Source organism: Eumetopias jubatus, unplaced genomic scaffold (assembly GCF_037043125.1).
Source record: "Eumetopias jubatus isolate StellerSeaLion01/CBP00866 unplaced genomic scaffold, mEumJub1_p1.0 scaffold_1, whole genome shotgun sequence".
In the NCBI taxonomy this organism is placed as follows: domain Eukaryota; kingdom Metazoa; phylum Chordata; class Mammalia; order Carnivora; family Otariidae; genus Eumetopias; species Eumetopias jubatus.
Genome location: NW_028274807.1, coordinates 2,116,030 through 2,136,164, shown reverse-complemented (window position 1 = coordinate 2,136,164; position 20,135 = coordinate 2,116,030). Strand labels below are relative to the sequence as shown.

Sequence of the window (20,135 nt, the reverse complement as noted above, 5' to 3'; positions counted from 1 at the left end):
GACTAGGTGGGCAGAAAATATAGAAGAGAGGCGTACAGAGCTGCATCAGGAAAGCACGGTTTATTTGGCTCACATAGGGCTGGTTCCCTGCTGGAGACAGAGGACCCCAGAAACCAGGGCCTCCCAGAGGGGACACAGAGGGATCCAGATCATCCTGCTACATCCTTGCCACAGGCTTCAGAGGGTCCGTTGGGCATGTTCTTCATCGGCCCTGTGCAGAACCTGGAGGCCACTGAAGACTTGTTCCAGGAGGGGAGCAGGTGTGGCCCCCTGTGCCCTGGGAGCAGCTGGGTGGGAGGCTCATGGCCAGAAGCAGGACGGGGTGCTACAGGAGACGGGTCTGCAGAGCAAGGTGGGGCGGGAGGGCTGGCAGCCCCCGGAGGACTGGCAGGAGGGGGCCATGAGCACGAGGGGCTTGTAGCTCACGGGCAGGCAAACCGAGGACTGGCAGGAGGGGACCACATACACGGCGGGCTTGCAGCTCACGGGCACGGACACGGCGGGCTGGCAGCTCATGGGCACGGACACGGCGGGCTGGCAGCTCATGGGCACGTAGCAGGATGCCTGGCAGGAGCTGGGGGTGCAGCAGGACGCCTGGCAGCCCGTGGAGCAGCTGGTGGAGCACATGGTGGCGTGGGGCTGGAGTGGAGTCAGGGAGGAGGGCGGTGATGTCTGGAGGCTCCATCCCCGGGCGGCCTTTATACCCGAGCTGCGGGTGTCCGGACAGCACGGGACACGCTGCCGTCTTCCTTGTTTGAGCTTCTTCCGGGCTGGAACTTGGTTTTCTGCTGCAGATGTTTTATTTGTTTGGCGCTTACCTTCATGACTAATTGCCCCCTCTTCAAGCGTGTGTTACACTTGGAAACCCGCCCAAGTGTGTCACTGACACCAGCTGGATTCTGCCTCCTTACGATTTCGCCAGAGCTACTTCTGTGTGGATCTGAAAACATGGGCATCCTGGTCTCCCTCTGTGGTGGACGATGGTCCCTGGACAGCCTCTCCGGCATCAGGAAGGCTCTGGGGCAGGTGCCGGGAGAATGGGTGTGTCTTGCTCATGTCTGAGTGTCCCAGGAGCTTCCGGCTGCAGGTCAAGCACGGCCGACACTTGGGACCACCTGCCCGCAGCATGAGGGTGGACGGAAGGGCATGGGTCACGGAGAACTCCTGGTGGGCAGCGACCTCGGATCCTTGTCATGAGAAAGCCTCCTCTTTAGAGAAGCACAGTAGACAAAGGCACGGACCTCCTGTGTGCAGCCCCACCAGAAGCAGGGGTGTCCCCAGGAAGTGGGAGAGGACACCAGCCGCACTCCTGCAGCCCACAGATGTCAACAGTCACGTGGGACTCAGAGGAGGACTGGCTGAGTCTGGTGGCAGGTCTTCTGCTCCTTCTGGGGCTCTCGCCTGACCTCAACCACCGGAAAGCCGGCAGGAAGGACCACTGTCTGCCCCCACCCCCAGGGCTCTGGCTGGTAGACTTCGGAGTCCACACTCTGCTCTTACAAAGAACGCACCATCTCTTGCATTCCCCTCCACCCCACCCTTGATGGTGAGAACAGCTCTAGAATTTAATGCAGAAGATGGTATTTCTGAAAACACTCCTGCAAGACGCTGCTGAATTATAAGACTCAGGACCGGTTTACAAGAATTTTCCAGAGCAGGGCCCCAAAGATGTACACAGCTCAGCGAGGTCCAGGCACCCAAACTGAGGCACACGCATCCGGACCCAGACACTCATAGGCCGAGCCTGTTTGTTAGGGAGACACTGTTCCCCATTCCGGGGTCTCCTGCATGAGGAAAGTCATCCATCTGTGCTCCCTCACCCCTTCCTCCATGGCACTTCTCATTCCTTGCACACAGAGACCCTGGAGCCTGCCTGCCTGCAGACAGCATCTGCTGGGGTCCGCCTGGACAGGGCAAGCTCAGTGTAAAGACTCTGACCTCTTTTTGGGGTGGGAGGTGTCCTCTATGATTTTCTAGGACAGCTTGTCACTGACAGGAGAGTCTGTCTGCTTCTGTTCCTGAAGGCACACACCTAGCCACACACCTGGACACCTGCAGCTAATGGAACAGATCTGCCCCAACAAAGTGTAAGACCAGGCTGCACCAGTTAATAACTGTAAGACCAGTTAATAACTGACTGTCTACCAGAACAAAAATCAATAGCCAGTAAAAGAGAATGCAGATGTCTTATATCTAGTGTCATAATTAAGTTCAATATACAATAAAAAATCACTAGACATAAAAGATATAGAAACATAATCCACAATTAAAGAAACAAGTCCATCAGTAGTCATGAAACTTGAGATGGTCTGGACATTGGCTGGCAAACAACAGCAGAAGAGCGGCTCTTACAAACACATTTCAAGAATCCAAGGAAGATACGTTCAAAGAATTAAAGGGAACTATTATTATCTTGACTGCATGGAGAGGGAATGTTGGGCAGATAAATGGAAACAGGTAAAAAAAAAAAAAGGAATTCTAGAACTGAAAACACAACGGTGGAAATGAAATGTCCACTGGGAAGTGAAAAATAGAAGAATAAAGAGTACGAGAAAGTGAATACACATCGAGAGAAATTATCTAACCTGAAAGAGAAGGAAGAGCTAAGAAAAATAAAAAAGAGGGGCGCCTGGGTGGCTCAGTCCGTTGGGCGTCTGACCCTTGATTTCAGCTCAGGTCATGATCTCAGGGTCATGAGATCGAGCCCCATGTCGGACTCTGCACTCAGCAGGGAGTCTGCCTGGGATTCTCTCTCCCTCTGCTCAGCCCCCTGCTCTCTCTCTTTCTCTAATAAATAAATCTTTTAAAAAAAGAAAAAGAAAAAGAGCCTGTGAGCCCTCAATCCTCTTGGTCCTAACTGCGGTTTTAACCTGTGGTCAGAGCCAACAGAGCGGCGAGTGTGTGGACCGCTGACCTCACAGATTCGCGGCTTGTCCACAGGTCTCAAGGTCACGCCACTGTGTGGTCTCAGGCAGGCTCCAGGCTGTTCATTGTCTCAGCTCTGACCACAGCCTGAGCCCCCAAGACCACAGTCTTGAAATGACTTAACTAGTGTGACTTGTTACCAGGCCACATAAGGAGACCTTCTGTCTATAATGGTAAAAACCACAGACTCCAGAGTGAAACTGGGCAGCTTCAAATTCCTGCTTCTTCACCGCAGTGGTGAGAACACACAAACATCATGGAATCTAACTGCGCCTCCATGTAAGAGGGGTATCACCTACCCCTTGGATGGCGGCAAGGATTGGTGACTGGTCAGTGATGAGCTGATCCAGGTAAAAGGCTTAGCACGGTGCCCGGCACAAAGCTGGGACTGGTTGACATAGTGGATGACATGGCCACGGCTGTCCCCAATGAGGAGCCCAGCTGCTTGGCTCTGGTCCATTGGGAAGACCTTCTGGATCACGGAGTTTCCAAATCAAAACGGGGGACCCCTGGTCTGGCGAGCAGGATGGTGCTTATGTGGACAGAGGACAGGGTATGTAAGCTTGGGGAGGACCTTGAACATCCTGATGTGGGGTCTCCTATCCCCAGCTGATGCTCCTTCACCATCCAACCTGGGCTCTGAGTCCAGAAATCACAGGCCTGCTGGGTCACACTGAGCCTCCAGCTGTTGCAGTTTCCTGAACTTCCCCCAGAAACTCCAGGAAGAGACGCACAGAGGAGGAGGAGGAGGAAAACAGTCAGGCAACCAGGAGGAAGGCACCTGTGTGGCTTGTTGCCAGGATGCCACAGCCCGGGTATAAAGGCTGCCTGGGGAAGGAGCCTCCAGACCAGCCCTGTCCTCCACCCTGACTCCACTCCAGCCCCACACCGCCATGTACTTCACCAGCTGCTCCACGGGCTGCCAGCAGGCCAGCTGCACCCCCAGCCCCTGCCAGACGTCCTGCGGCATGCCCAGCTCCTGCCAGACGTCCTGCTGCGTGCCCAGCCCGTGCCAGACGTCCTGCTGCGTGCCCAGCTCCTTCCAGCTGACCTGCTGCACCCCCAGCCCCTGCCAGACGTCCTGCTGCGTGCCCAGCTCCTGCCAGACGTCCTGCTGCATGCCCAGCTCCTTTCAGGTGACCTGCTGCACCCCCAGCCCCTGCCAGACGTCCTGCCCTGGTTCCCTGGACGGCATCCCTACTTGCTGCCCTCCCCCAGGCTGTGGGGGCTCCTGCAGTGCCCCCTGTGTGGCTCTCCTGTGCCAGCCTGTGTGCAGCTCATCCACTTCCTGCCAGTCAACCTGTAGCTACCTGTCCCTGTGCTGCCCAGTGGCCAGCGGCCAGGCCTCCTCCTGCAGCTCAGCCTGCTGCACCCCCAGCTCCTGCCAGACGTCCTGCTGTGTGCCCGTGAGCTACAAGCCTGCTGTGTGCCTGCCCGTGAGCTGCAAGCCTGCTGTGTGCCTGCCCGTGAGCTGCAAGCCCATTGTGTATGTGGCTCCCTCCTGCCAGTCCTCTGGGGGCTGCCAGCCCTCCTGCCCCACCATGGTCTGCAGGCCTGCCCCCTGCAGCACCCCTGACTGCTGCTGACAAATCACCTAGAATATCAATTCTCTATTGACCTCTCCCATCATGTCTCATTTCTGAATCAGTGATGGTGGTTTTCTTCTCCATGAAAGCTTAGTGACCGTTAAAAATAAATCTCTCTGCTCCTCAGTGCTGTGTTTTTCTGTGATTTTGCCCTGAAGCTGTCTCTCCATGTCATCTGCTCCCTTGGACCAGCCAAAGGCTGAGAAGAAGTCCTGTCCGAGGGTGGTTCTCTTGGGACGGTCATGCCCCTCAGCATGTTGGGGAACCCCTCTGAGAAAAGTGGTAATCCAGGCTCTTGGATCTGAATGGGGCATTCCTTCCCCCTGTTTCAAATGAGGACTTCATGCATGGTTCTTGGAATCCTGGAAACTGTGCCAATGAGGGGCAAACAATGGGAGGAAGAGACACAGCCCAAGTGACCCACAGCAGCTTGCAGTTATGTGTCTTGGGGCTTCCCAAGGGGAGATGTTCATTGTGTGTTGCCCCAAAGGTTGCACCAAGGAGCCAGGGTGACAGGGACACAGATTTCTGCTCAAAGAAGAAAGAGTTCCCTAAAAGTCAGAGCTACCCTACAAAATAATGGGCTCCTGGAGGCTGTTCCTGCTTCTGGGTGCTGAAGGCTTGAAGAGAAGGTACATTCATTCCACTCTCTTAGTAAGAGGCAGAACTGGATCAACCCACATGTCTATCAACAGGGATGGATAAACAAACCATGACAGTCATACATTGGAATACAAATCAGCAGTTAAGAGGACCGCACTGCATTTGCAACAATATGAATGAATCTCAAAAACATGGTGTTGGCGGATGGAGTCGGGCAGAAGAGCACCTGCTGCATGATTCCATTTAAGTGAGGCTCTAAGACAAGCTGAACTAACTTACTCTTTTTAAAGATCAGAACAATGGCTGCTTCTGGAGGATTTGGGTGAAACTGACTAGGTGGAAGAGGACATCTGGGGAGAGTGGTTAGGTACACGGCCAGAAGAGTGGGCACAGGTCATGTCTGGGGCCCTGGTAGGTTGGGTGTATGGTCAAGGTGTGGGTCCTGATAGGGTTTGGGCTACTCAGGTGAATGCATTTGTGAAAATTCATCAAATGAAATACCTAGGATTCGTATTACTTCACACACAAAAGCACAAAAATTGAATTCCTGTTAATGGTATTCTTCCTAAATGTTTGAGTGAGGTGTACTGTTGTTTGTAACTTACTTTGAAATGCTCCAAAAAACTAAGATGTATGGAGAGAGGGGTGGTTTGATGGGCGAGTATCTGAGAACATAAATGAGGCTCAGTGTTAGCTATGGGCTCAAGGAGTGGGTATGTGGATACACCCTGCTTAATTCTTCCAACTTTTCTGTATGTTTGAAATATTTCATAATAAAATGAAAATAAAAATAGTTGAAAATAATTGTTGAGCTAAGTAGTTTAAAATAAAATTTTCCTTTAAAGAAAAATAGAAGCCACACATGGGATTCCTGCTTTGGATGGGAAATTAAACCAATAGCCTCCATGCTGTGGCAACCTAATCTTCAATGTGAATTGGGTACTCCGCATTCCAACGGAATAAGGATGGACTGTGGGTCGGCCAAACACCCAGAGTACGGGTGTGGTTGTGGGAAAGCCAGCACTCCAGGAGAGCGGACGCTGCCGTTCAAGATGGCGGACTGAGCCCACCGCTCCCACGTCAGCCCTCCCAGGACCCACTGTCGGGGAGAAGTCAGCTTACGATGGGTGCGGAACTCCACAAACGTAATGGGAAACAGGCGAGGGCTGCCAACCCCGAGGCAGGGGCCCAGGAGCAGGCCCGCACTTGCTCCTCATGAGCAGGCCCCGAGGAGGAGGGGTGTGTCCTCAATGGAGGGGAGGAGCCAGGGCCACCTGGCCAGGCACGCCCCAAGGCCGAGTGTCCAGCAGTCCCCCCTCTCCCCAGAACATCACCAGAGTGTATCTCTAGGACAGTTGAACACTTCACCCAGGAAGGGCTGAGGCTCCTGGGGAGTTGTTGGCACCCCCAGGTACATAACTCTCATTCTGGCCTCTGGGCTCCCAACTTTCTTATCCCCAAGTGAAGCCCACCACCTGGCAGACCCCCACCCCAATCCCAGAGTGCCAGGTCAGCCTCCCCACATGGGTGAGCTTTCTCTAACTCAACACAGACTGTCACATGGTGGAAGAGGAGCCCAGACCACCAAGGACCACCCCCCACCCTCCCCCCAGCACATGAGCAAAGCCAGTGGCCTGAGAAAGAAAGCCTGAGACTACCAACATAAAAATACACCCCAGAGGAAGCATACAGTTTACAAAGCAGAAATCACCTTTGAAATTGAAAGTTAAATTAAATGTAAAAATCTTAAATATATTCAGACATCAAGAAGATGTTAGAGCCATAAAGCAAGGGCAAGAGGTGGTGAAAAGGAGCGATCAGAAAACTTACCCTCAAAAAATCATAGGTATCAAATGTGTTGTTAATATCTAAAATTAAACAGAGGGGCTTGAAGGTGAGGTTGAGAAATCCCTCTGACGTAGAACAAAATGTCAAAGAGGTAGAAAGTATGAGAGAAAAGAAACCAGCATGAGGGACCCACTTGGGGGGTGTGGCCTCTGCTGTGTGGGATTCCCAGAGGGAGCACAGCAAGGACACAGGGGGACGAGGAAATGCAACCCCAGGAAGGAACACGTCCCACAGTGGAAGACACAGCCTCCAGGTTGAAAAGACTAAGCAATGGCAAGAAAAATGAATGGGGAAAACCCAGACACATCCTGTTGAAATTGCAGAACATTAGGGATAATAAGGGGTTCCCAAAAGCATCCCCAGAGAACAAAACAAACAGAAGTCATCTACGGAAAAATAAATGTCAGACTGGCATCAGACTTGCCATTAACAACACTGCATGCAACAAACTTCAGGAACAGTGCTCACAAAGTCCTAGTGACAGAAATCTAGCTTGTGCTTCCAAACATAAGCATGCTATAAATAAATAGAGGAGTAGAAACGTATGTAAACAGCATGTAAGCGAGCAGTAAACATGACAGCATGTTATTGGTAATAGATATATTAAATAAGCATGGGTGTTTTTCTAAAACTAAGTGAGATGTATTTTTTTGTGCAGTCATCTGCTTTTCAACATTTTTTTAAAGCAGCAAAACTCACATCCAAAAGAATAAAATACCTAGCAATAAATTTAACCAAGGGGTGAAAGACTTGTACAGGGATAACTATAAAACACTGCCACAAGAGCAGAAGAAACAAGCGTAGGTGGAAGGACATCCCATGTTCATGGATGGGAAGACAATGTTAAGGTGACAGTACCACCCAAAGTGACCTGCAGATTCAATGGAATCCTTATCGAAATCCCAAAGCTTTTTTCTCTAGAAATGAAAAAGCTGATCCTCAAAATCATACCAAATTGATAGGGACCTAGAAGAGAATAATCTTAGAAAAGAGGAAGAAAGTTGGGGGATTCACAATTGCTAATTTCAAAATTTACTACAAAAGTACAGCAATTGAACCAGCATCCAAGGACAGACATATAGAATGAAGGAATAAAGTTAAGAGTCCAGAGACACACCCATATACTTATGGCCAGTTGATTTTTGACAAGGGTTTCAAGACTATTCAGTGGGGGAAGAAATAATCTTTTCAACAAATGGGGCTGGAAAAATTGGATTTCTACATGCAAAATAACACAGTTGGACCCCCCACCTCACCCAACATACAAAAATTAACTAAAAATGGATAAACATCAGGGCACTGGGTGGCTCACTCGGTTGGGCAGCTACCTTCAGCTCAGGTCATGATCCCAGGGTCCTGGGTTCGAGCCCCGCATCAGGCTCCATGCTCGGTGGAGAGTCTGCTTCTCCGTCTCCCTCTGCCTGCCTGCCACTCCCCCTGCTTGTGCCCTCTCTCTCTCTCTCACTATCTCTCTCTGTGTGTCAAATAAATAAATAAAATCTTTTTAAAAAAATGGATAAACATCCCAAGCATAAGAGCTAAAACCAAAATGTCTTAGAAGAAAACGCAGGGGAAACACTTTGTGATCTTGGATTTGACAATGGATTCTTAGCTACGACGCCAAAAGCATGAAGATCAAAAGAAAAACATAAGTTGGACTTCACCAAAATTCAAAACTTCAATGACTCAAAAGGCACCACCAAGAAAGTGACAAGACAATCTACAGAATGGGAGAAAATATTTGCAAATCGTGTATCTGATAAGAGTTTAATATCCAGAATATATAAAGAACTCATACAACTCAGCACCAAAAAGACCAGCAAGCTGATTTAACAGCGGGCAAAGGACGTGAACGGACACTTCCCTAACAAAATTGTACAGATGGTCAACACACACACGAAAAAATGCTCCACATTATTAGTCATCAGGGAAATGCAAACCACAACCACAATACTATTTCACACCCACTAGGAGGGCTGTAATTTAAAAAGGAAGAAAAAGAACCAGTGTTGGTGAGCATGTGGAGAGATTGGAACCCTCAAACATTTGCCCGTGGGAATATAGCGGGGAGCACCTCTGTGGGAACACTTGGGCACTCACCATATGCCCCCGGAAATTCCACTCCTAAGAATATACCTTAAAAAAGGGTAAAGGGAATTCAGATGATCTTTGTAGCATTATTCACAACAGCTAAAAGGTAAAAGCAACCCAGGGGTCCAAGGACAGGTGGCCGGATAAACAAACTGTGGTCCATCCACTCGGTGGGGTGTTCTTCACCACGAACTGAAAGAAGAGCAGGCACCTGCTACCTGGGTGAACCTTGCAGACGTGACGTCGAGTGAAATAAGCTGGTCCCGGAGGGACAGGCACTGCCCGGTCCCTCATGTAGGAAGGACCAGGGGAGCCGGATTCAGACACCGGGAGCAGGATGGGGTGCCGGGGGCTGGGGCGACTGCGGAACGGGGCAGTGGTGCTTAATGGGGACAGAGTTTCAGATCAGGATGATGGCAAAGCCCTGAAGATGGACGGTGGGGACAGTGGCACAACAATGGGAATGGACTTAAGGTAACTTTCGGGCTCTGCACTGCCCCTCCTCACTGTGGCCCTTGGAGCACTCGCCTGTTGGGCAGCCATGAGTGTGAACGTCGCTGGCCTCCCAGGGCCCAAGCGTGCATTTGGGTGGGTGTTGGAGGGGAGTGGGCAGCTGAGCGCCGAGGCGAGCACTGAGAGATGGAGATGCTTCAGCCCCCCAGGCACTCGCCTGGAAAGCTCGGACCGCCTAACCGGTCTCCTGTGAGCTCCAGCCCACACCTGACAACAGCCAGCCCAAGTTGGCGCAGCCTCCCCAGAAAGTCAGGAAAGACGGGACCACCTCATCTCTTTGGAATCCAGGGGCCTCACCACAGAGTGCCAGCTGCAAACCCAGATGGGCTCCCCAGCAAAGACCCTCTTCACATTCACTCCCCATCTCTCTGTGAACCCCTACCTGCTCAGCAACATGCCAAGTCTCAGTCCTACTGCGTGACCCTCAATTAAATCTGACTTCCCCACTGGTCACTAGTGTCTGGCCGCATTGCCCACTGACCATGACCGCGTGTGTCCTGTCCATGCCCAGTGGGAGCGGGGGCTGTTCCAGAGAACCCAGCGCCTGCCCCTGCCTCAGCTCAGGAAGGAGGAGTCTGTGGACCAGCCCCACCTGGGCCCTTGGCCGGTATCAGCTACACCTCACCACGCTCGAGCTTTGGGCTCTAGCTTGGCTCCTGGGAGCCCCCAGAGTCCCAAGAGATGCCCCCCACCACCTCCAGGAGGGGACTCCAAACCGTGGGGAGCCACCGGCTCTCCTTCCATTCTTGAGGCTTCTGGGCACTCCCTCCCTGGCCCCCAGGTGCCGCCGCAAACCGGCCTCCCCAGCACAGAACGTGGCACCTGGGCCGTCTCCTGCACACTTCTCAGACCTCCCGCCGCGAGGGTGGGCAGTTGGGCGGCAATCGTGGTACAAAGCTGGCAGTCCTGGCCAGGCCACCTGCAGGGGCCTCCCCTGGCCATGCCCCCACTAGGCTCAGGCTCCCTCAGGGCGGCCAGAGCCCCGACACCTGAGACCCCTTCTTGCCCAGGTGCCTGGTCCCCACTGTGCCAACTGATGCAGCTCAGGAGCACCCCCTGCTCCACACCCAGGACCCCTGCAGGCAGTACCTCTGCGCTGAGCACCTGCCCAGCCACCAATGCTCCCTGAGGGCCCGGACCCTCACCCCGTCAGACTCTCCGGCGCCAAGCAGCCCTCCCTCACTCTCAACTGGGTGAAGTCTCACTCTTACCAACGGCCTGCCTCCCGCAAGCTCACCTCCCACTGTGTTTGTGCACATTCCTGCCGTAATAAGTGCAAGGGCTGGTGCCTTCATAGAAGCAGCTCCTTGTCAGGTGGTTCCAGCTGCCGGGAACCCACTGTGCACCTGCCCAGACTCCTGCACCAGCAGGTCTAAATGGCCCCTCTCCCAGAAGCCAGATTGCTCTCTGCTTTCCGGGGCACCAGAGTCTGTGGTTGAGAACACGGGCTGCGGGTTCTGATCCAGGCTCTTCTGCTCACTTGTGTGGGCTTTGGTGCAAGTGCTTCCTTGTGCCTCAGTTTCCCCGTTGGTAAAGTGGGAACCATAGATCCCGCTTCACAAGGTTGTTGTAAGGGTCACTGAGTTGACATGTACAAAGCTGCTCAGAATACTTGCTGGCATAGAAGATCAATTACACATAAGTGTTTGCTAATATGCTAAAAATAAATACAGCTCCCAGCCATTCGTTGGTTCATGGACTCAGGAGAGAATTTATATCCCCAAATAAAGATGATATGGAAAAGAACAAAATATGTGTATGATTCCACCGAGTGTTGAGGAGCATGGGGATGAATAGTACGGAGCCCCAGAGAGATGCCGGGAGCAGGGGTGGGGGTGGTATCAAGAGCCACTGACCCTCCTGGGTCATGAATGAGCTGAGCTACCAGCTGTGGGCCCGTGACACGAATCCTCAGGGACCTGCTTCCACAACAAGGAAACAAGCTTTTCAGGGCCTCGTGATGGATAGCACACAGCCCTGAGGTGTATATAAGCCCCAAACACCCTGAGCGCCTCACACACACTCACACACTCACACTCACACGCACACGCACACCCTCCTCCAGCCCCACCGCCCCCACCATGGCCACGTCCACCCTGTCTGTCTGCTCCAGCGACCTGAGCTACGGCAGCCGCGTCTGCCTGCCCGGCTCCTGGGACTCCTGCCCCGACTCCTCCTGGCAGGTGGACGACTGCCCAGAGAGCTGCTGCGAGCCCCCCTGCTGCGCCGCCCCCTGCTGCGCCCCCAGCTGTTGCCAGTCCAGTGGCTGCACCCCCAGCGGCTGCGCCCCGGCCTCCTGCCTGACCCTCATCTGCACCCCCGTGAGCGGCGGGTCCAGCCCCTGCCAATCAGCCTGCACCAGCTCCTGCCAGCCCTCCTGCTGCAGCTCCTCCCCCTGCCAAGAAGCCTGCGGTGCGTCCGTCTGCTGCACCCCTGTCTGCTGCAGGCCCGTCTGCTGCACCCCTACCTGCTGCAAGCCCGTCTGCTGCACCCCTGTCTGCTGCACCCCTGTCTGCTGCAAGCCCCTCTGCTTCACCCCTGTCTGCTGCAAGACCTCCCCCTGCTCAGCCCCCTCCTGCAGCTGGCCCAGCCCCTGCTCCTCGTCCTGCTGCAGGCCTTCCTCCTGCGTGTCCCTGCTCTGCCAGCCCGTGTGCAGGCCCGCCTGCTGCGTGCCCGCGTCCTCCTGCCAGCCCAGCTGCTGCCGCCGGGCCTCCTGCGTGTCCCTGCTCTGCCGGCCCGTGGGCTCCCGCCAGGCCTGCTGCGTGCCCGCCTCGGCCCAGAAGTCCTGCTGCTGACGGGGCCCGTCCCCCCCGGGGCCAGCTGGGCACTATGGGGGACCCCAAGCTCTCACCCTGCCTCCTTCAGGATTTAACCCAGCACAAGCTCTGGTGCACATGTCCCCATGAACCATCTTCGGACCCTAATAACTGGGGCTGAGCCTGTCTGCAGCCTCCACATCACGCCCAGATGACCTGAGACAGCCCTCCCCTGCTATTGACAGACACGGCCTCCTGCCCTGTCTCTGCCCCTCCTGGAAGCTGTTTGCCTCCAACCCAAACACACATCTGATGCTAAATGAATAAACTTGCACGGGCGCCTGGGTGGCTCAGTCAGTTAAGCATCCGACTCTTGATTTCAGCTCAGATCATGGTTTCAGGGTCATGAGATCAAGCCCCATGTTAGGCTCTGCACTCAGCAGGGAGTCTGCTTGGGTTCTCTCCCTCCCTCTGCCCCTCCCCCCCAAAATCAATCAATCAATCTTGCGTCCTTGCCTCTATTGGTTCTCTCCGGCAGCTTGGCTTTGTTTCATGATTTCCAAACCTCCAGGCTAACATAACCCTGGCAATCCTGCTGACAAGCCCATCTTGGGAGCATTTCCAGCGGCACTGAGCTGAGGCCCACCCTGGTGGTCCAGGCAACTCTGGGGTAGCCCTGCTGAGTGTTCGGGACTCAGGTGGCCCACAGCCACCTGGACAGCAGGCCCCTTGGCAAGAGGGCCCCGTTGCCCCAGGCCTCCGTCTCCCTGGTCGGTCTAGCACCAGGAGGCAGGGCCCAGGTTCACTTCTGGGCTAGGAAGAGGCTGGGCCAGAACATTTCTGTTGACCACCAGCCTCCTGAGTCTATCTCTCCATCTCCCCTTGAACTTCAGGGTTTTATTCCAATGTCCTGAGGCTGCCTGTCTGCTGGCACAGGCCAGGGACACGCCCTGTCCCCGGCCCCAGGCCTGGCCCGGAGTGGCAGAGGTCAAGAGGAAGACGCCAGAGGGTAAGCGACTTCGAGGGCCCACACTGGCGTCTGAGGCCCAGGACTGCTGCCCTCTGGGGGTTTTCCCTCGAGGCCAGTCTGGATGGCGCCCCCACGTTTCCTGGAACTTCCTGTACTCAGGCCCCACTCCTAGACAGAGTCACTTCCTAACCTACAACCCCCTGCCTCCATTCTCCCCAGTGCTTCCTCCGCCTCTAGACCCTACCCTGTTACCAGCATACACCCTCCCTCCCAGGAGGCCGTGAAATCCTGCAAGCCATTCCCCAAAGGGAGGGGGTTGACAGTGAACACCCCCCCCCTGCTTAGAGTAAGCCTTCTTCCTGCCCCTGCCTCCCTGGGGCCCCTGCCCCTCCTCCCTCGTGGGTCCCTGCTATGGAAGAAACCCCTGGGAGTCTGCCCACCATGAGCTCCTCTGGGTCTTCTGGCTAGCTTCTCCTGCCCCCAAACACCAGTGCCCTGGGGAAGGCCCCGCCTGTGTGCCTTAACCTCTCCGGCCTGCTGTTGGAACCCACAGGCCCCTTGTCAGAAACGCGTATTGAAATGTGTCAAATACAACACTCCAGATTTCAAGGGGAGATAATTGTGTGAAAACACAGTTATCAGAATACTTTTAAAGCAAATGATGCATTGAGATGCAGGCTTCTCCATGAAGGCACTAAGAAAGGGGGGGGAGCAGGTTCTCATGCAGGATACACATCTGTAATGGGGTGCAGGATGCTGGTGGCTTCGTTGGTGACCGTCCCCGTGCTGCCAGGGTGGTAACCCGCATCACCTCTGCATTCCTCATGGTAGCTGGGTCTGCCTCACGGTTAGGAAAAATTCAGGGCGCTGAATTCCACCGCCAACGCTGCAGGGCGCCCACTGCTCACTCAGGGAAAGCACACACCTGGCCAACAACAGCCCGCTTGAACCAGAAAGGAGCCCCAAAAGCTCAGCCTCCTGAACTACTCTGCGGGGACATCAGCGGCAGGCTGTCCCCAACACCGGCGCCCTTTCCCTGGGGCGACCCCCAGACACGCGACAGGGGGGACCCCCAGCCTGCTGCACCCTGGCCGGTCACCCCCGGACAGGGCATCTGCAGCCCTGCGCCGGGTGCGGCTCAGAGGGACGTCCGAGCACCTGTATGCTCAAAGGCCCAGCGGGGCGTCCACACCGGTGAGACAAATGTTACAGCAGGGGTCGCCCCAGGTTCTCCCCGCGGCGCGTGCATGCACGCTCATAGACATTCACGCGCTCGCGGGCGCTCACACGCGCACACGCTTGTGGGTGCACACATTCACACTCGCGGGCGCACACCCGCCTGCCCCCGCCCGCTCCTCCCGCGCTCCCTGCGGTCTGCGTCCAACCGACCCCTCCCGCCCCGCCCCTGGACGCCTCCCTCCGGGGCCTAGAGACACCATCTAAGCTCCATCTAAGCTCCATCTAAGCAGGGTACCGGCTTCCGCGGCCGAATTCCCCCTCCCTCCGATTTCCGAGCACGTGGGGCATCAGCGGGGTCCCGCGAGGGTCGCGGAGCCGCTTGTTCACTGAGCCCCATGCCCCGGGCGCATGCTCCTTCAGGCGGATCCGCGGGGTTAGGAGGCGGAGGGTAATATCCAAGGACCAGGTCACCCATCGCTCCCCCAGACTCAGGGTGGGGAGAGAGAAGTGGGCGCCCTCGTGCCCCCTAAGCCAGGAGCTCAGAATCCACCTAGGAGGACTTGGGGGGGGGGCGGAGGGGGGAATGAGGCGGGGCTAAAGCGGGTGGGGCGGGGAGGGGCCGGGAACTGGGCGTCCCGGGTTCTGCGCTGGGGGGAGGGAAGGGGGTGGGCAGCTGGGGAACCAAGTCCAGACTAGAAGCATGCCTGGGGGCTTGCTGATTTTACTGTGGGAAAGGCCACCTGTGAATACATGATTAGCCCCAAAGATCAAGTCAGAGAACCTGCATACAGCGTATGAGGTTCCAGGATAAAAATGAATATTCTTTGTTTCCTAACTTTTGTGCAAACAAAAAAGTGCCCTGGCCTAATGGGTGAGAATTTTTAAAAACGAAAGTGAGCGTCAGGGTGACAGAGCCAGGCTCCCCTGCTGGCACTGGGGACCCCCAGGTTGGGGCACGGCCTCTTCTGCGCTGGGGAATGAGAGGGGTGCCTGTCTCTGAGATGTGGGGGGGGACAAAGGTGAGGGGTGCGGTGGGGTCTCCTGCAGAGGACAGGTCGCTGAACCTGCACATACGGACTAAATAAAAAGCCTCAGCACGACCAGTGTAGAGACTGTCTGCCCCCCACTGCAGCAGCCCCCCCCCCCCCGCTGCCTAGCGCTGCGCAAGGCCTGGCCTGGGGGTGCGGAGCTTAGATGAGACCTGGGGCCCCGGCTGCCACACTCCGCCTGGAGGCCCCCCGCACCCCGCGGGCCGCGCGCTCCCGGCTCAGAGTGGGAAGCCGCTCAGAGCGCGTGGACACAGGGTGGCTGGGACCCAGAAACAGTCCCCACTGCTGTAGGCTGAGAGGCTCACGCCTGCTCCTAGGGGCCGCCAGGAGGGGGCGTCGTGCCCACACAGAGTCTCCCAGCACCCCGTGTTGAGGGCCTCGCGGAGCGGCCAGGGTTCCCCAGGACGCAGGCTGAAAAGCACCACCCTCCTGAAAGCTTCCGTTAGAGAAGCCTGAGGACAAAGTGGGTGGCTCCTGAGAGCAGCCCAGGCGGTGGGGGGAGGGCTTCCTGCCCCCCAAATGCAAAAGAGGCCCGATGCTGCCCCACACTGCCAGACAGCTTTTAAGGATTTTACTTATTTATTCATGAGAGACAGAGCGAGAGAGAGAGAGAGAGAGAGAGAGAGAGAGAGGCAGAAGGAGAAGCAGGCTCCCCGCTGAGCTGGGAGCCTGACGCTGGACTCGATCCCAGGACCCCGGGATCATGACCTGAGCTGAACACAGACGCTTAACCATCTGAGCCACCCAGGTGCCCTGCCAGACAGCTTTTAAAATGCACATCTGGGGCGCCTGGGTGGCTCAGTTGGTTAAAATGCACATCTGTTCCCGTCCCGTTGTGGATACTTTCTCCAGGGATGAAGGGCTCCCCACAGGCACCCAGACCCGGAGGTCCGACCGCCCCACCCACTCCTGCACCCAGCCCTCTGGGGTTCCCCGCCCCCACCCTGAAGGTTTCCTCCTCTGAGGCCCCCCCTGAGCCCCTCCCACGCTGGGGGAGGAGGCAACTGCCAGGGCCTCCCTGGGCTGGTGGCTGGCGGAGCCGTGGTCTGAGCGAGGTGCAGGCTCCAGCACTGGGGATGGTGGGCACAGCACCGTCCCTGCCTGGGGACTGAGCGAATGAAGGAGGCAAGAAGGGGTCAACGAAGGGATGCTCTTAGACCAGGTTCTGACGTCCCCAAAGCCGAATCCCAGCGAGGAGGCCACCCGTGAGTGTTCCCGGGATATCGATGTCCCCAGGCGCACCAGGCGCAGATGAAACGGAAGGCAAGACATTGTGATCCTGCCACCCTGCAGCAGCTCAGAGCTGTGCTTCCTACACCTCCCCTGCACCCCAGCCCCTTGGAGCCAGCCGGCCAGTGACCCCAGCCCGGGAGGGTCCAGCGTAATGCGCATAACGTGTGCCCAGCATGGCTCCCACAGACTCCCGCCGCCCTGGCCTCCTGTCCCCGTGCAGACAAGCTGGGTGTGGGATGGATGACATTTCCCCAGCATCACCCCTCCCCACCCACAGCTGCTGCTCCCCCTGATTCGAGCCCACGTCTGGAACACAGCCCACCCAGGTGTCTCCCCCAGGACAGCCCCAGCCAATTCCTGGCACCACACATACCATGCAGCCCAGAACCACAGATGTCCAAAAGGAGCTAGGAAGGATCGGAGGGACCCATATCTCAACCATTTTGTCCCGAAGCCGTTGGCCCAGCTCAGTGGGGCAGCTGAGGGGTCCACGGTCAGAAGACTAAGGCTGGCTCCTGGGGTCAGGGAGGCCAACAGCTTATAAAAGGCATCTCACCGCAAAATCCTGCCTGCCATGCTCATCCCCCAGGGAGCCCACCCCAACACCCCGCACATGCCCCGAGCCCCCAGCCCCTCTGCTCTGGACTCCCTTCCACCCTCCCACCCTGAGCCGGTTTCCGTGGCCTGCACCTCCCACCTGCCCCCTAGTTGCCTTGTTCATGCTGACCGCCTGCCAGGTCATCTGTCTGGCTTGGCCCAGGCTCTCAGACACTTGACCCATCCTCAGACGCACCTGCACCTGTGCAGAAAGGCCAGTCCCCAGGCCCGCCCCTCAGCAGAGGGTCTGAACCACACGCTGGGCAGACATTGAACCCAATTTCCCTATCGCTAAAACCCCAACCTGGAAGGGGTATCTGCAAGTGGTAAGCCCCACCCCCCAGAAGGGCACTGGTGAGCTGCTCACCAGCCCGAGCTCCTGCGTGACCCTGGCCATGGTTTCCTGGCAAGCCCAGCCAGCTCTCCGGCCCAGACCCCAGGCCCGCCCCAGCGGTCCAGCACACAGCTCCTGCTGTGAGCTTTGCGCGAAAGCCGCGCAGACAAGGCCCTCCCTGCACGCCCCAGCCTCCTGGACTGTCCTCCCCAAGCCTCCTCAATGGTGAACTCGAACTCGAGGCCCTCCAGACTTGAGGTCCCTGTTCGCCCAGCCCCTGGGCCACTCTGGCCTACCTGCCATCGCAGAGCACTGAGTTAGCTCTTTCCCTCTTTCCAGGGTGCAGGCATAAGCATTCCTCTGCTGTCCCACTGGGGTGGGGATGCCTGAAAACCCCGGCCCACGGGCCCCCACAGCCTTCCAGTGACGCCTACAGAAGGGCAGCCCGAGGCGGCCCTGGCAATCAGAGCCGCCAGCCCCCCAGCACGGCACCCCCCCCCAGAGAGGGGTACAGAAGCCCTTGGGAATGGCCCCTCACCCACTGGTCACTGCTGCAGACTCATCTGTGTCCCAGACTCAGGGCCAGGCCTTTGGAAGCCAGCGTGGTGGCCGCCAAGGCGCCTCCCACCTGCACAGCTGCGCAGACATGCGGGAGGCCCGAAGGCCACTGGGATTCACCCCCACCCCAGCTCGCACAGCCCAGCTGTGGAAACTCAGGGGCCTTTCAAAACGGAATGGAATCAAAGTGATTTTTTTTAACCATTGAAGTCCTGACTTCACGCGCAAGTGTGTTGGAAGTACTCCAAACACAGTTCGATATTATTTACCCGTCTTTTATCTTTCCTCCTGAGTCCCCGGTGTTTGTAACTGGGTCACCTTTTAACTATCTGCACCAGCCTTCAGGGCAGAGGGGGCGGGCTTTATAAATAACCTTTATTATTACTGTGCAGGTTGATGCTGTTCCCAGGGCTGAAGGGAGCATGAAGGTGCATGTCAGTGACTCATCCCCCAACACAGAGACTGCCGTGTGCTGAGGACAGCGGCTGGGCTCGGCGCGGCGGTGGGGGGAGGGTGGTGGGGGGCCTTCTGGGGCTGGCCGGTCTCTGCTGGGGAGGGGGCAGCCTTCTGTCCCCTGAGCCCCTGGGGACTTCGCTTGGCCACAGGCTGACTTAGCTCCTGTATTGTCTGCAAATCGTGAGTCCCAAGGCAGTCACTGCAGGCGGGAGCCCAGAGTGGCGGTGGGGGGCTTTTGGTCCTGCCCCCAGCCTGCCCACTGCCGCTGCTCCAGCAGCCCCGGGGCCTGCTTGCCTCCCACCTGCCCTGGACACCCTCCCGAGCATTCCAGACTTGGGTCATCATCGGTCATCTCCTGCTCGTGTCATTGGGAACCAAGGGCCATCAGAGCAAAGAGCTCTAACAGGGAGGGGGCCCAGGATGAGTAATTTGCAAATAAAACTGCAACCCCACACCCGACCGTCCCACCCCACTGACCTCCTGGTGAGGCTGCACGTGCTCGGGGGGGGGGGTCCCAGCTACCGGGCTTCCTCTTCCTGTCGCTTTGTTCTTAATGTTAGGTTTGATAAATAAAATCTCTAGGTAGAAATTCCAGAAAGATATGGTGATGTCATGGTCATTAGCGAGTCAACAGGGCCTTCCTGAAAGCAGGGGGAGCAGAACCTCCCCTCGGAGGAGCCAGCCAGTGGCGCTCTCCCCACATTGGCGTGGGAGTTTGGGGCCGTGGGACGGAACAGCCAGCCCAGGGGCGGCCCCGTGCTTTGCTAAGTGCAGACCTGGGGTTCTCTGGGCTTGGGCCCCACGAGGGGCTGTCTCATTCCTGAAACAGGTGCAAGGCCCTTCCCCAGGATGGTACACAGGTAAATACTTGTGAAGCCTTCAGATGGCAGCTGGTTCTCGCTTTGAACCCGGTCCCCACCCTGTTAGCATTTCCACCGAGCCAGCCTTCTCCATCCCTTTCACCTCTGCCTCTGCCATCCCCCTGTCGCTGTCTCCCGGGCGGACTGCTGGTGCCTCCAAAGCAAACCCGGGCACCCAGGGACGGGGGACCGGAAGCGGCGCTGACCCGCAGCTGCACCCCTCCCGGCTCCCAGCTCTGTACCCCCTTACCTGTGCAGGGCTCCCATTGCTGGGTGCCTTGGCCTGGGGTCGCCAGGGCCGAGAGTGCCACACACAGCATCAGCAGGACAGACATGGGGGGTCCGGGTCCCAAGCTCCATCCAGGGGCCCTGTCCTCGGCCCCCAGCTCCTCCTCAGACACCTGGGCCAGCCCTTCCGGGGGTGGCAGCGGGGGTGGGATGGCAGGGGACAGTCACTGTGAAGGCCACATGCCAGAGTCCTGCGGCAGGGACAGGAGGCCGGCAGGGGGCAGGGGGCAGAAAGCTTCTGCCGGCTCTGCGGGGGGGGGGGGGGGGGGCAGCTGGTATGGGCAGGTCG

General features: G+C 56.9%; 2 protein-coding genes across 2 annotated transcripts in view; one reads left to right on the top strand and one right to left on the bottom strand.

Moving 5' to 3' along the window:
- TSPEAR (thrombospondin type laminin G domain and EAR repeats) overlaps nucleotides 1-19,893 on the bottom strand; it is a 163,297-nt gene extending 143,404 nt beyond the window's left edge. The window contains exon 1 of the mRNA XM_088023642.1: nucleotides 19,809-19,893. Coding sequence (XP_087879768.1) covers nucleotides 19,809-19,893 — 85 coding nt within the window. The remainder of the gene's footprint in view (nucleotides 1-19,808) is intronic.
- On the top strand, nucleotides 11,648-12,361 carry KRTAP10-12 (keratin associated protein 10-12). The gene has a single exon (XM_028126492.2). The coding sequence runs from the start codon at nucleotides 11,648-11,650 to the stop codon at nucleotides 12,359-12,361; it is 714 nt and encodes a 237-aa protein (XP_027982293.2).
- Nucleotides 19,894-20,135: the final 242 nt, after the last annotated feature.